Below are 15767 nucleotides of genomic sequence, written 5' to 3'. Positions count from 1 at the left end.
TACACATACAAGCCTTTTTGAGTTACAAGTTTTACAAGTTGGCCCAAGCTCAACAAAAACGACGTGCACCACACTCACCACACTCGAACGTAAAAACCACGCGCCTTACTCAAACGTTTCGTTTTTCCAAAGCGCGCTCATAATGAAAAACTCTTCCTCTTCTTCCTCAATCAATACCGTCGAGATTCAAGCCAAGTTCGAAACAAAACAAAGCTCTGAAGAAACCGTCCAACTCCTGGCGAAAAGTAGAAGAAATCAATAAGGAATCATTCAAATCTCCATAAAAAAACACCAAAAAGAACGAACAAACATTATACAAGGTACTGTTTTACTGTTCTTCTAGGTTTTTCACATTTCTGTATCTGATTTCGAAATCGAAGCACTATATCGTCAGTATTTCTCTCTCTGTTTTACTGTTCTTGGTTTAGATCTCATATTACTGTTCTGATGAAACTGTTCTTCGTTTAGGCTATTTTATGTACTTCTAGTGAATGCTTTAACGTGTGTTTTGATCTGTTTTGGTACATATTTTGTGCATGTTTATATGTTTTTTAAGTAGGTTTGTGCATGTTTACATGAAAGACTCTTCCTCTTCTAAATGATTTTTGGGTGTATACGGCAGATTATTGGGTGTATATGGCGAATTTTTGGATGTATATGTCGGACATGGAATGCGACTGTTGCTTCTAGTAGCATTTTGAACTTAAATATCTTTCTGAACTCATATAATGTCAAGTAATCCAAAAAAAATGTAGAGGTGTATGGGACTGATATATATATTAGGATTATTAAAGTCTAACTGGTACTGTTCTAATTGTGCTTGACCTTGTAGTGTCATTTTATACATGTTTGGTTGAGTTGGACTCATTTAATTTCGTTTAATTAAAAAAACAAAATGTTTATAGGACTGGATTTGGGTGCATGTGGCTGATATTTGGGTGTATCTGACTGATATTTGGGTGTATATCTTTGATATTTGGGTGTATTTTTTTATATATTGACAGTATCTCTTTTTTATTGCAGTAAAAATGGCAACCAAGAACCAAGGTGGAAAAAAATACAATATAAGCACAAATATATATCTTAGAACAAATTAATTTTTCTAATACAAATATATGTTATTTAAATGCTCTAATTTTGGTTTTTTTTACAGCAAACCAAAGACTTGAAGTGTGCCACCAGATTACTGAGTGAAAAATTTGAAAATATGAGCGAGGCAAAGAAAGCGATTGTTCGGGAATTAGGTTTTGCTGGACTGATGCACATCCCGCCATTAAGGGTGCATCACAAACTATTAAAGGAGTTGGCTAACTCCTTTAAATTGGGGAAAAACACACTCGAAACAAGCTATGGTTCCTTTAAAGTTAAACCCAGCACAATATGGGCTGCACTTGGCCTCAATGCATCAGGTAACTGATTACAGAAAACTTCTATACTTCCATTCTTCGTAATATCTTATTCTACTATCATGTAATCAAGAAATAAATATAGGTGTATATGAGTAATATTTGGATATATATGAGTGATCTTTGGGTGTATTTCAAGTGATTTGCAGTGTAAATTATTTTCTTTTTTGTAGGAGATCTATTTCCTGAGAAAGTCAGTTATAAGGAACTTTCTGAAGAGAACAAACAAATTTTTAGAAGATTCCAGGGGAAGACTCTAAAGAATCTGACCGATGAGATGATGAGTATTGGTGTTGAAAATGAATAAGATCGCCTGATGTTCAAGAGGATTTTCATCCTCTATATATAGATGGCGTTCTTGTTACCAACAACAATAAACAAAATCTCTCCTGTGCACCTAGCTCCAATTTTTAAGATGGACAAATTACAATCTGAAAAAGAAAAAATCAATCGATGGCTGCCTCTTTGCCTTGATGATAGTCTATTTCCATATGTCAAAAAACAAAGACAAGAAAGGAGAAAAAAGACCAGGACGACCCTGGGTTACCAACTGGAATAGAGAGCAGTTGGTTGAAAGGATGAGAGTAGAAATAGATGGACATATGGTAAGTGAATAGAATACCTTGGGTGTATTTTATTTACGTAGATGATGTAAACTAATATTTCTACTGTTTCAGGGAATCATAAAGATGACAGAAACAAAAAAGAAATTGAAACAAATGAAGGAAAAAGAAAAGAAAGAAAAAAACAAAAAAAGTAGGCAAGTTCATCATCATCTCAGAGTGATACATCTGAAACTGAAGTTGATTCTTCCTCTGAGTCTGAGTCTGAAGAAGACTCAGAGGAACTAAAAAGGAAACAACCCACCAGAACGGTTAAAAAGTAAGTAATATACTTGGGTGTATTTTGTCACTTTTAGGGTGTAGTTTGTCACTTTAGGGTGTATTTTGTCACTTTTAGGGTATTTTTTTACTAATGATTGTTTGCCTTACAGAATGAAATCCAAAAAAAGGAAGCAGATTCAAGAGGATTCCAATTCAGAAACTAAATCGAATGATAAGTAAGATTCTGAAATTATCATTGCTTTCTTTTCCCTTTATTTTCAAAATTTGATGTATTAACAGAGTATTTCTCATTAACTTTTAGAAGTGAAGAATCATTACCAATAAAAAACAAAAAAAAAAAGAAAAAAATTCAGACTACCGCCAAAAAGTATGCACTGCTTTGGATAGTATTTTATTATGATCAATTTTATTTTGTTTTTCTTATTCATACTTTTTTTTCCAGGACGTAATCCAAAAAGAGAAAGCCCATTGTTGAGGATTCGTCTCCTGAACAAACTCAATTGTATGATGGGTAAGATACTTTGTAAAGCTATATTACCGTTTATCATCAAAATTATATTTGTTAACATGTTCTTTTATGCATGTACTATCAGATCTGAAATTGAAACTGAAGTATTAGAAGAATTCTTAAGGGAATCAAAAAAGAAGAAAAACAATGAAAAAGCTTCTGCATAGGGGTTTGTTATATTTAGGGTGTATATTACCGATTTTAAGGTGTTTTGGTTGCTGATAATTGTTTTTGGTTTTCCAAGAAGAAGGGAGTTGACCTGCGATCGACAGAAGGTCACTATGACTCATCCAAAATGTAAGAACCTTTATTTGATAAAATCTTGTTATCCTAAATTAACTGTAAAGTATTTTTACTGAATGATGTTTATTCAATGCTTAGAATGCCCGAGGTAAACTTAGGAATTGAGAATGATCCTTTGTCTCAAGAACAAACAGATCAAAGCAGCATAAACAAACTGGCAGATAGCATGTAATTTCTATTTCTAATACCGGTTACTTTTATCTTTTTTTTACCTTCTGCTTCTAATTCTGTATATATTTTTTTTAGAAAAAAAAGCCCTTTAATGTTTTATTCAAGAAAAAAAAGGCAGAAAAAAAAGCAAAAACTGCAACTACGTAAGTTCTCAAAAAACAAAGCATGTGTTTCTTTTCAATGCTTCAGGTGTATTTTGACTTTATTTGGATGTATTTCAGGTTAAGTCTGGTATAAGAATTAGCCAATGACCCAGCTCAACAGAACATGATGGTTGTGCAGACGGAGACACATTCACAACCTGAAGCGCTTTCAATGTGAGTTTTATAACTAAATTTCAACCTTATAATCATGAATTTTAACGGGCTTTCTTAACTTTTTATTTTTCTCTTGTTTAGAGTTTCGATTCAAGTTTATGTCCCACAAAGTCTCCGAGAGAGAAAATTAGTGAAGAAAGAATAGAAAGGTGAGGAATGATATTCGGGTGTACTTGGTTATTATTGGGGTGTATATTGTCCTTATTTGGATGTATATCTTCACAATTAATCTGTAACTGGTTTTTTTATAACATGATTCATTTTATCTAACACTGCAGCACTCGACAACCCCCGAAATCTGATGAAAGTACACCCACAGTTCCACCAGCTCCATCTAAAATGTAAGTTCAGCATAATAAAATTTGGTTTTTAATATCATTCTTCTATTCTTATTCTTATAGTATGTTATATGTCAACACGCAGTAATCCAGCCCTAGAAGACGCTGCTGCACTGATGATGATGGCCCGGACAGCATCCTACATACCTAAAGAAGGTTTGATGCCATCATTCAGCCTTGGCTTGATTGATTCAAGCCAAGAAGAAGCACCGACGCAAGAGGGGAAGAGGGCAAAAAGTCCTAAAACACCAAAACTAATCGAACAATTAGAGGAACTGGTGAAAAAATTACAAACAGTGGGGTGAAGACAGCATTGGATTATGCAAAAGGTAAAAGACCACCGATTGAAAAGCAAAGTGGCGAAGAAATTTTTGAAAAGTTTGAAACTCCTATGAAGATCAACAAGATGTCGACTGAAATGAAAGAGAAATGCTACGTCTAGGCCACACGTGTGAAGACATATGGAGATGGAAGCACTAATGAGTATGACCCCGTGTGCACACTCAAAGCCCAAGATCGATTCATTTTGTCAAAAGTCCACTTTGCATCTCTGAAAGCTGCTACACATATAGAAGCTGAGGTAATATTGGAATAACATTAATGATTTTATCATAAAATGTAACTGCAATGTTGATTGATGTAAATTGATTTGGACTTTTTTTTTCTAGATTGTCACTGCCATGTGCCTCATCCTTAACCAACAAAACATTAAAAGATTTCAAGAAGAAATATACTGTCTCCCTCCTAATATTGTGGTAAGGTGTACTTCAACGAAATTTAGGTGTATTTCTTTAATCCTTTGGTGTATTTCTGCAATCGTATGGATGTATTTTTGTAATCGTTTGGGTGTATTTCTGTAATCTATTGGGTGTATTAAATATTTTATTTGGTGTTTCACAAATGTTGCAGAACATGGCCATTAGAAATCATCCAGATGGAAAATTCTTACAGCCTAAAACCAAAAAGCCATTTAGGGTCGAAGACTAGCCAATGTTTATACCCTTCTTGGACCTCAAAAAATTAGCATCACATCCATATGTAAGTTTTCGTTTCTAAAGCTTCTTATCACAATTCTTTGCTTATGTGCCAATTAAACTAAAACACTATTCAATATGGACATGCTTCAGATTTTTGCACCTGTCTGCTATTCAGAGCATTGGTGGATATGGTGGCTGATGCAAGAAAGAGAAAATTTTATATACTTGACCCGTATCACAAGACATGTCCCTCTGAAGCCAGAATGAAGCTAAATAAATTCGTTGTAAGTTATTTCCGTGTTTTGTATTTTAATATTTGGGTGTATTTCTGTTCAATATAAGGTGTAGTTTGTGCTCCTTTGGGTGTATTCTTTATTAAATTTATTCTTATATTTTTCTTTGTTTTTTGTTTTTAGGGATATGTAATTTCGAGAATGATGGTATATGTTGGGGGCACCTCTCAGGAAAAAGGATAACGAAATTGAACCACCATATATTAACATATCAGGCTAAAAAACAAGGTATAAATCTTTCACTCTGAAAATTAATCTTTTCTATATTAATTTGCTAATTTATTTTTTGTTTTTCAGCTATGATTGTGCAATTTATGTAATGAAATGGCTTGAAATAATTCAGCCTGAAAACGTTAAAAGGGGAAAGTATGAGTGGGACAATTGGACTCAAGTAATTGTGTTTAAAACTATATAACTCTCTATTACTTTACTAAATTAACATAGTTGATTAAAAAGAATATTCTTTTAAATTGTAGGAGGAGGTGTATCACTTTAGAGTAGAATTTGCTTCCCGAATTCTATTCCATGAAATGAATCAAGACAGAGGTGAAGCCATTAGGGGAAGTGATGCAGAAAGCTTGTCCAAGCCATCCTCATTGTTGTTGACTCCATATTTTCAGATAGATTCTTATGATATTGACAGTGATTAATCTAAGTGTTATGTATTATTGGAATAGTTTGAACACTTGTTGTAAAATTCTGCGAATATAATCCAGTTTTATTATAATTTTTTTTCATAATTAAATTGTCTCTGCTGTATTCAAAAGCTCTATATTACAGGTTCTAAAAAATGAAGGAAAATAACCCAAAACCTTCTATACACCCAAAAAGTTGAATTTTACACCCAAATAATTTCAATATACACCCAAAATTCTATCCCCTGATGCTGGATCCCTAAAACTCTAAACCCTAAACCCTAAACACTAAAATCCTAAACCCTAAATTCTAAACCCTAAAATCCTAAACTCCTAAAATCCTAAAACCCTAAACCCTAAAACACTAAAACCCTAAACCTTAAATCATAAAAACTAAACAAAACACTAATTTCTAACATAAACAGCAGCATCTCAAAAAATATAAAAAAATTGATTTTTACACCCAAAAAATTGAATTTTACACCCAAATAATTTCACTATACACCCAAAATTATATCCCCCTAATGCTAGATCCCTAAACCCTAAAACTCTAAATCCTAAACCCTAAAACTCAAAACCCTAAACCCTAAACCCAAGAACCCTAAATCCTAAACCATAAACCCCTAAACCCCTAAACCCTAAACCCTAAACCCTAACCCTTAAACCATAAAAACTTAAACAAAACAATAATTTCTAACATTAAACAGCATAATCTGAAAAATATAAAAGTAAAATGTCAAACACAAGAAAATTCAGAAATACACCCAAAAGCTGAGCGTTACACCCCTATCCTGTTACTATAACCCAAAAAACTATCCCCTGCTGCTAGTTCCCTGAACTGATAATTCATAATATGTCCGTGATATTGGCTGGAATTTGGTTGCACCACTGATGCAGCATAAAAAAGGTTTAACAGGAAATAATAAACTCACATGTTAGCAAAACTATTAACAAGAAAATTAAACTCAATCACCACATATTTAAAGAATATTACTTTTACCTCGTTTAGAGCTTTCGTTTTCTTCTTCTTTGAGGCATTTGCAATCTGTTTGTCCAACTTTAAACCTAGCCTACTTTTTAGACGTACTCTTGTTCGAACCCTTGGAGGGCTTTGAAGCTTGTTAACGGATTCCAAGTTGGCATCTTCGTGAGATAACGAACATGTCCCCTTCCTTTTGGCTTTTAGTTCTTCCATCTCAACCATGACGTTATCGTAGGCACGGTGCAGAATGGCAGTCAGCTCCTCGGATTCTGATGCAAATTCGCATATATTTTGCAAACGTAACACCAATTCGTCAAACCTCTTGCTTCTTGGCTCCAACAGTGACTCGTCGTGACTGGTCTTGATGTGTGTGTGTTGCCACTTTACCTTCTTGCTCCATTGTTCCAATATATATCTCGGTGACACTTGGATTGCTCGTTGAAAGCTTAACACGCATAGGGCGTGACGGCACAATATCCCTCTTGACTCGAATAATAAGCACTGGCATTTCACTTGGGCTGCTACTGAGTCGTAAGTAACCGCAAACTTGTTGAATATTGAGCTGGAAACTTGTTCTCCAACTTCGTATACTGAATAGCCTAGAGCGGAGTTCGTTAATCTTGTGATGCAATTCGCCTTCCCTCTGAATTGTTCTTGGACTTCCCTAAACTTTTGGTGAGTATACACATGTTGAAACTGAGCTTCTATGGAGGATTTTGTTGCACACGGTATGATGGTGTGAAAATCTGCAGCATCGGATTCTCTCTCTTTGCTCCCTGCTTCTGAGGCAATTATCGTATTGTTTGACAAATTGGATAAGTGAACTATTCCGGGTAATGAACTTGTTAAAAAATGAATTCATGCTCTCACTCTTTTGTGTGCTTCTCATCTCGATCCAGAAGTGGTGATCCAGATAAATTGGAACCTATATATGATGGTCTTCGTAAAGATCTGCATAATACACCCAAATCAGACTATATTACACCCAAAAACATGCAATTTACACCTCTGCTACAGATTTTAAACATCATTACCTAAAAGCCACTTGTTGTCCACAAGACCATACTTCAACAGAAAATCATTCCAATTCCTATCAAATGAGTCTTTGCTATGAGAGTTCCAAACAACTTGGCTCATTTCTTGTTCGATTTTTGTGTGTCCTTTGTAGCTGTTTAATTTGCTTGGAATCTTCTTTGTGATGTGCCAAATACACCAACGGTGAATTATTGTAGGCATACAAGCCTCTATAGCCCTTTTCATTAACGTGCATTGATCGGTGAGTATCCCTTTCGGAACATTTCCTCCCATGCAACGAAGCCAACATTGAAATAACCATTTAAATGATTCAATATCTTCGTTTTTCATCAAAGCGCATCCAAGAAGTGTTGACTGACCGTGGTGATTCACCCCGACAAAAGAACCACAAACCAGATTATACCTGAAATAGATTACGACAAAACAGAATTAAAATCAACAAAATACACCCAAATAATGATCCTATACACCCAAAAACCTCCAATATACACCTCTGCAGCAGATTCATAAAATAACATTAATTCAGCATCATAAACCAGAACAACATGTTACCTGTTTGTATTGTAGGTGGTGTCAAATGAAATAACATCTCCGAAATACTCAAAGGCAGCTCTGCTCCTTGCATCGGCCCAAAAAGCAAGCTTAATTGACTGATCGTCCTCGAGTTCGAGCTCGAAAAAGAAATTCTGATTCTTCTCTTTCATTCTTAATAAGTATTTCTCGAATTCTTTTGCATCTTCTTGTTCTGAAACATTCTGCACTTCTCTCGAGATGTAATTTCTCACGTCTTTTTCGATAAAATTTAACTCGCGGTGACCCCCGGCTGCCGCAACGAATGTTTGGTAAGTTTTGCTTGGTCTGATACCAGCTTCCTCATTATTCTCTATTGTACGACGAACAGACATGCTTAGTTCCCTGTGCTGTTTGAGCATCTCTGCTTGAGTTGGACAGCAAGGATGTGAATGATGCAACACGACCTTTGAAATGATCCAAGCACCAACATCCTTCAATGTGTGTATATAAATTCTTGCAGGACAATTTAAACCAGCTGTGGGATTTGTCTTCTCGGTCGGAGATATTTTAGATTTCCATTTTCTCTCTCTGCTACATGTAATCAATTGATTCTTAATCTCGTTTCCCTTCTTATTTGTGCTCCGAACTCTTGTAAAAAAACCTGTAGCCTTCGCATAGTCCTTGTAAAATTTTGCAGCATCTTTAAGGGTGTTAAAAGTCATTCCAACCTTGGGAACAAACTGATCATCAACATCACAGAAGGGCTGCAAAATGCACCATGTTAAAAACAAGGATATACTATACAGTTTCTACACGTCATAAAAAAATAACAATTCAACTAAAATACACCCAAATATTCATGATCTACACCCGAGCGACAACAACTCAACTAAAATAATAAGAAAAGCCATAAACTGAAAATACACCCAAACTTCCCTAAAATACATCCAAATAGTTCTGATCTACACCCGAACATCTGATATAAAATACACAAAATTAATCAAAACTAGTACATTAGATTTAATTCACAGTCAATGTTCACGCATTAATTTCACAGTCAATGTTCACGCATTATTCAGCTAAACAATCATAAACGACTAATTGAATCAAATTCATATTCAATAATTAACTGAAACTAAATCACACCTCAGAAACTTCATTCGATTCAAATTCAAAATCCACTTCGCACTGGTTCAGCTGACAATCTGAAGTTGAATCATCCATTATCTTCAAAACGATTTCAAAGCTTGATTTCAGAAACTATGAAAATCGAGAAAAACGAAGCAAGAAAATAGAGAGAAACACACGTAAATAACGAAGGAGAAACTAGTGAGAAACGAACGTAAACAACGAATGAAAAGGCAAAGAGAAACGCACGAACGAGATCGAACAAAGAAGGCAAGAAATTCGAAAAAGGAAACGAAATCCTTTGAAAAAAGGAAGTTATATATTTGCGTGTTAATTGATTTAAAAGTCTATTAAGGAGGCGCGTGAAATACACATGCCACAAGACGCGCGTTTGAAGGTAAAGAACTTGTAAGACTTGTAAGCGTTAATTGCTTATATGCAGAGATTACTCCTTTTACGATATGCTATCAAAAAAAGGCAATTGCGAGAAAAAAATGACTAGAATACAAAAATTTCACTAGTTAAGTACAGTAAGATTCTAGAATTTCACTATAGATTTATAATTTATTAATGGTTTAATTATTCTGTTGGTTCTTATAATTTCACGAAATTTTTAATTAGGTTTTGCGAAATTTTTAATTAGGTTTCTGTACTTTTTTTCCTTTCAATTGAGTCCTTGCACCAAAATTTTTTTTAATTGGATTTTTTTCCTTTTATTTGGGTCTCTGCACCAAAAATTTTTTTTAGTTGGGTCCCTATAAAATTAAGTCAATTACTACTAAAAAAACTAATTTAAAAAAAAATTAGTGCAGAGACCCAATTAAAAGAAAAAAAATATAGAAGTCTAATTGAAAATTTTACGAAACTGTAAGAACCAACAAAGTAATTAAACTTTTATTAATTTATATCTTAATATCAATAAAATATTAAAATATTATTATTATTCTTGTATTTGAGTCGATATCCGTGCATTATAGACGGTTAGCTTAACGGGAATAGATCTTCTCAATTTTTATTGACAATTAAGACGATCCATTCCCTTAGCTTAACTACCCATGTTCTCCTACTATAGGTACTCTAATTGTTTTAGGTAAAATACATAACTTAAGAGGCAGTGCGATAAAAGGCAGTGCGATAAAACCTTTTCTTTCTAAATATATAACACATCTAAAGCTCAAATGTAAAACCTATAATTAAATCTTGAACAACCTTCAGCAAGTTGATTTGATAGTACATTCTTATATATTCCTGGACGCAGGGCTAGTTTTTTGCTTTCTCAACTAGCCACATTGTGCAGTAAGTACACCTCTCTCAAATTATAACAGTAAACAACACCGGATGAATTGATTGTCAAATTATAAATAAGCAATGAAAAATTTGACACATTAGAAGTAACCGAGCCTGAAAACAGAGAAATGAACTTCTCCCTCTGTGACTTTCTTCTCTAAAAAGAATATATAATGTAGTCATGCTCTCATGACTAGAAATTGAAGGTGATAGCTGATAACTGATTCTAGGAGTGGCGTCCAACGGCTTTGCCACAAAGGAGGGCATTATTGGGAATGTTATATTCATTGGCAAGGCTTTGCTGTGCATTCCACACCCTCAGATAGAATTGTTGCCCAAGATATTGCCTCTCCCATATTGAGGACCTCATATTCCACATACCTTGGTTATCCAAGGACACCAATATTGCAGTCCAAGAGTTTGGATACACCTACATTCATTTTAATCAATCCAATTAATTACTCTTTCTGTTTCAGAATAATTGTCGCTTCAACTAATTTCTTAAGTATTCGGACACAAACCTGGGCAGTGTGTCTGGTCAGAGCGTCCACAAGATTATATGTATTTCTACTGTTGGGTGACCACTGGCCGAAACCATAACTGTAATTGAAGCAATGAGCATCAATAGAACTATCCAATATATAATTCTAAGTAAAGATAGATACTAGCGGAAGCACATACCCAACAACCCAAAAATCATAGCCATCAAGATGCCAAGATTGCATGGCATTTTCATTGTTCTGGAAAACAACCTCAATGAAATCATGGAGAGCAGTTGGGACCACCGAGGTAGCAATGCGTGCTGCGCCATTCGAGGGATTGCTTTGGAGGGAACTCGTGTCGAAAACTCCGGGGATGTTGAAGTGATCAGCAAGCTTCAGAGGGGTATCCGAGTTCACATAGGAGACCGAGTTAACAGCATACCGGAGCTTTCCATTGATCAAGGGTGCTGTACTGGCAAACAAAAACCTCTTTGTAGGAGTTATCTTTCCATAGTGGAATGATCCTTGTGGATTAGGCCTAGCAGCATTTGCTGACAGATTCCATCTGCATCAGTAATTCATTTCAAACAGATCAAAATCATTAGCAAGCACATAACCTCATAGTTTGTCATATTTCAAATAGGTCTATATTTAATTTCCCAGTGTCTATGTATTCATACTAACCTGTAGCTTGTAGCTTGTTGCATGGACCAGTCATATTTATTAGCAGGGGGAGCAGGAGGCAAGAGTCCAGATGCAGGGGAACCTGAGTTTGCATAGTGAAGCACAGCAGTTGTTGTGAGATCTTTTGTGGTGAATCTTGTTGAGGCAACAATGTAATAATCCTTTGGGGGTTGGTCCAAGGTTACCAACAGAGAAACTGATTGGCCAACATGCACATCAAGTGAGTCATAAAAGTTCTGTAGAGTGTGTGATCCCTCACACTCAACTAGTTTCAGTTTATGACCCTGAATTCTGAAGTTGATTGAGGTTGACAACCCCACATTTGAGATCCTGAACATATAGGTTTGTCCTGAAAATCAAAACCCCAAATATTGTTGGCAAAAATAGATCTTGACAAAGTTTGAAGAATTGTCCATAGTTGAACTATATAAGTATATATGTATATATCCTTCATTATCATACACTTACCCTGGTTGCCGGTAAACGTAGGGCGTGTTTGGCCATTGATGAGAAGGCCATCCGGAAGTCCAAGAGATTTTCCAGAATCCAAAGTCTGCCTTAATGTCTGCAATCAAGAAGACCAACATTCAATTTCTTCATGATTCATCAAGAATGGAGCAAAGTGTAATAATCCTGGTTGGTTAATTACCTTGTGGTTGGTCTTGAACCAATCACCAATGAGCAAAGTGAAATCACCAGCAGGGTTTGGATAAGGGATTGGGATGACAGATCTGTGATAGACATTGAGTCCTCCAAATCCTCCAGCGGCTTTGTGAAATGCAGTTGATGGAAAGTAGGAAAAGGTGCCAATCTGATCCTTGGTTTGAAACTTGTATGTGTAGTTTGAGTTTGGAGGAATGGCACAGTTTGTTCCCAACACTCCATCTTGCCATGAGTTCTTCCTTTGCTTAATGCCATTCCTATATATGTTTGTGACCACAATGTTAGAATCCAAACAAACAAACAAACATCGTTGATGAGAAAGTGAGATCCATATTCCATACCAAGTAATCAAAAATGGCTCGTCAAGCTTGTTGATGAGGTTGAGAACTACATTGTCGTTGGTTACCAGGTCAAGCCTTGGTCCAGGAAACTGGCCATTGATGAGGATAACCTTGAAGAAAGTAAGCACAAAACAATGTGTGTCAGAAAGAGAATTCCAAAATAAAAATAGATCTGAGATCCAATGAAACACACCAACCTGTTGTGGAGTAGCAAGTGGAGAAAGAGTGCCATAAGTAACCGTCCATGTGTAGAACTTGTATGCATCTTCTGCTTCCACTGCACACACACACAACAAAGCAACAACGAGACACAGCGAGTGTAACATGCTTGTGCTTCTTCCCATTTTACGTGTTAGATCTGGGGATGGTTCTGTTAGAACTTAGAAGAGTGACACCGACTTGTTAGAATTGGAGGATTAATATATGAAGAAAATGTAGCTATATTGGACCTTTGTAATGGATAATAATTATTATAGTATAATGTATGTCATTTATTTATGATTTTATTTTGAAATTGATTTATCTCGTATTCGGCGCGGGTAACGCGTTAACGCGTGTTGGTTATTACTATATTTGCTTATAGCTAAAGGAATACTATGCTTCTGTCTCCTTTACACTATGTCTCTCCATGATGGATATGGTACAAGTATTTCCTATCATATTATCATGTATCATTATTAAAGCAGAATCTTTTTAATTTGTACTTACCCTGTCTAGACATATTTTGGAAAGGCATTTTAAAAATAATCCATCAACCAATAATCAATTATTAAGTATGCATATATACCTACTTAAAACACTGTTCATGTTAAAGTAAAACATTAAAACTGCTACTTCAAATTTTCTTGCATTTTTCTCATGTTTCCATGGTAATGATTAAAATTGTCTCATAGAAGAATTTCACATCGTAATGATTAAAATTGTCTTCATGTAAGTAGTCGCCGTCAAATTCTTGTTTTGAACTTCTTGCGTGTTAAATAGTTGTTAGACAAATTACATTAAAATGTGAAAATTTTAAGATGCTTAATAACGCAAGTTAAGTAAGCATACAACTATGCCCATGTAAAGATTTCTCAACGAGTTCATACCTATTGTACTGAATAATAATAATAAGAAGAAGTTATTTTCATATTCTTTTCTTGTACCTTTGATTCCTTACTAATGATGTAAAATTTTAAAAAATTAATGTATTTTCTTCTAAAAACTAAAGAGAAAGTAGTTGCGAAAGGAGCACCGACAGAACATTATTTTGACTTTTAGTAGCATGTGAGAAGGTGATTTGACGGAAAGACATTTGTATTTGTATACCATTTTATTTAATGATAATCGAATTCATTCTCAACAAAACTTCACGATCACACTGAGCATAAGTTAACCATCATTATTCAATGGTAAATTGAGTATAAATTAAGTGAGAAGGACCATGCTTGTATAATTTTTCAATGGTGAATTGAGTGAAAATTGAGATCAGACTGATACCAGACAGAGCTCCGAAACGAGAGATTGAAGTTTCAAAACTACGTTCATAATAATAATTTGGAATTTATTTAAAAAAATGGTGATAATACATGCGAGGTGTTTTAAAATTAATAAGAGGTTCATTGGATTAGCAATGAAGCAATTAGCGAGTGTTTGTTGGACGACCAAGTAGTTAACACAAACCTCAAATTCAACCTGCACTAGAAGAGATTGGTTTATGCAGACGCCATAAATGATTTTATTGATTACAATATTACTAACAAGTTGTAAATAATTAAAACAAATAAACAAATTAGGGGAGAAGTCAACTATTAGCAATAGTGATAGTAACAGGTGTAATCCAACGCACTATTCTTTAATCAAAGTTGTAAATATTCAAACGTTGATTTTTGTCATACGACACATGCGCAACACCCTATATTTTTATGCGAAATTTTCGTTAATAAAAGTTAAAGATCGCATAGATTGAGAGGAGGTAGATGTGAATCTGTGATGCATGTGCTATATGGGAAGATAAACAACGGATTTATCGACCAAAAAAAAAAACAACGGATTTCGGTGCCCCTTGGCCCTTACCAATTGCGGTGATTCCATCAAATATGGACCCTACTTGAGTGAGGTCTATGGAATTTAGAATTTTAAAGCCAATCCTCTGTGTTTAGTCATGGGTCGCCGAATCTATTTATTAGATTTGAATTCGGTCCTAAATTCGATGAAATCTATATATTTTTGGATCACGATTCTACCAAATAAAAATTTGGAACGTTAATATTACATTACTTTAATATCTTTTTATAAGTTAGCATGTGAAAATATTCAAATTTCTAAGACTTCAACTATGATTTGACATGGTAAAATTCACTTAGAAAAATATAACAAGAACAAACTCTTCTCTAAAATTAAAGCATAACCACAATCAATACTAATATTGTCTAATAACACCAAATATTTAAATCAATACAAATAACACAATATTATGCATTAGTATAAAATCTTATACATTTTAAACATAAAACATTAACTTATAATCTTATAGTGACTAATAACACAAAATATTAAAATTTCTAAAAATTAAATTTCACATAAGAATAGCCATCATCCATCACTAATAACACAATATTAATTGTGTACGATGACCGGGACACCAGGCTAAATTCGGGTAATTCGAACTATGATCCGGACTCAACTCAAAATAATGACCGGGTCTATTTTTTAGACTCTTACCCCGTCTTAAACCTGATAAAATCACACCAAATTAGCCCCTAAAAAATTCAGAACCCGATAAAATCACACAAAATTAGCCCCTAAAAATTCAGAACTAGACCGAATCTTCGGATTGGGTCGAGCCATGCACCCCTAGTTTAGAGGCGGCTTGTTATT

At 34.6% G+C, this 15767-nt stretch overlaps 2 protein-coding genes and 2 long non-coding RNA genes across 4 annotated transcripts; 2 read left to right on the top strand and 2 right to left on the bottom strand.

Annotated features, from left to right (window-relative positions):
- Positions 768–4599, top strand: LOC110271740. The gene is made up of 12 exons (XR_002362356.1): positions 768–1047; positions 1154–1409; positions 1580–2288; positions 2401–2466; positions 2694–2762; positions 2845–3056; positions 3141–3230; positions 3455–3550; positions 3632–3699; positions 3829–3891; positions 3974–4468; positions 4557–4599. It is a non-coding gene; the product is annotated as an uncharacterized LOC110271740 (long non-coding RNA).
- On the top strand, positions 4591–5868 carry LOC110271741. The gene is made up of 5 exons (XR_002362357.1): positions 4591–4643; positions 4798–4926; positions 5016–5149; positions 5282–5386; positions 5635–5868. It is a non-coding gene; the product is annotated as an uncharacterized LOC110271741 (long non-coding RNA).
- On the bottom strand, positions 6493–9395 carry LOC110271906 (protein FAR1-RELATED SEQUENCE 5-like). Its single transcript, XM_021123574.1, has 6 exons — positions 9392–9395; positions 9292–9299; positions 8363–9087; positions 7989–8213; positions 7163–7299; positions 6493–6506 (listed from the first exon to the last, which is right to left on the bottom strand). Exons 1-6 carry the CDS (start codon positions 9393–9395, stop codon positions 6493–6495), a joined length of 1113 nt encoding a protein of 370 aa, XP_020979233.1.
- Positions 10615–13358, bottom strand: LOC107642801 (L-ascorbate oxidase homolog). The gene is made up of 8 exons (XM_016346278.2): positions 13106–13358; positions 12909–13018; positions 12554–12824; positions 12373–12469; positions 11905–12253; positions 11420–11785; positions 11260–11338; positions 10615–11168 (listed from the first exon to the last, which is right to left on the bottom strand). The coding sequence occupies exons 1-8, from the start codon at positions 13250–13252 to the stop codon at positions 10965–10967; spliced, it is 1623 nt and encodes a 540-aa protein (XP_016201764.1). The 5' UTR covers positions 13253–13358; the 3' UTR covers positions 10615–10964.

The sequence above is a fragment of the Arachis ipaensis genome, chromosome B05 (assembly GCF_000816755.2).
Source record: "Arachis ipaensis cultivar K30076 chromosome B05, Araip1.1, whole genome shotgun sequence".
NCBI lineage: Eukaryota > Viridiplantae > Streptophyta > Magnoliopsida > Fabales > Fabaceae > Arachis > Arachis ipaensis.
The sequence above is the reverse complement of the archived record's forward strand: the minus strand, read 5'-3'. Positions and strand labels throughout refer to the sequence as shown.

Excerpts from the sequence above, each read along its gene's own strand:
- LOC110271906 (XM_021123574.1), bottom strand. Across the intron at positions 8,214-8,362 it reads ACCACCTACAATACAAACAG|GTATAATCTGGTTTGTGGTT; the intron begins GTAACATGTTGT and ends AATCTATTTCAG. Across the intron at positions 7,300-7,988 it reads CCTACAATAATTCACCGTTG|TAGCAGCCCAAGTGAAATGC; the intron begins GTGTATTTGGCA and ends CTTACGACTCAG.
- LOC107642801 (XM_016346278.2), bottom strand. The coding sequence starts at position 13,252 with ATGGGAAGAAGCACAAGCATGTTACACTCGCTGTGTCTCGTTGTTGCT. Across the intron at positions 13,019-13,105 it reads CACTTGCTACTCCACAACAG|GTTATCCTCATCAATGGCCA; the intron begins GTTGGTGTGTTT and ends ACTTTCTTCAAG. Across the intron at positions 11,169-11,259 it reads TGACCAGACACACTGCCCAG|GTGTATCCAAACTCTTGGAC; the intron begins GTTTGTGTCCGA and ends AAATGAATGTAG.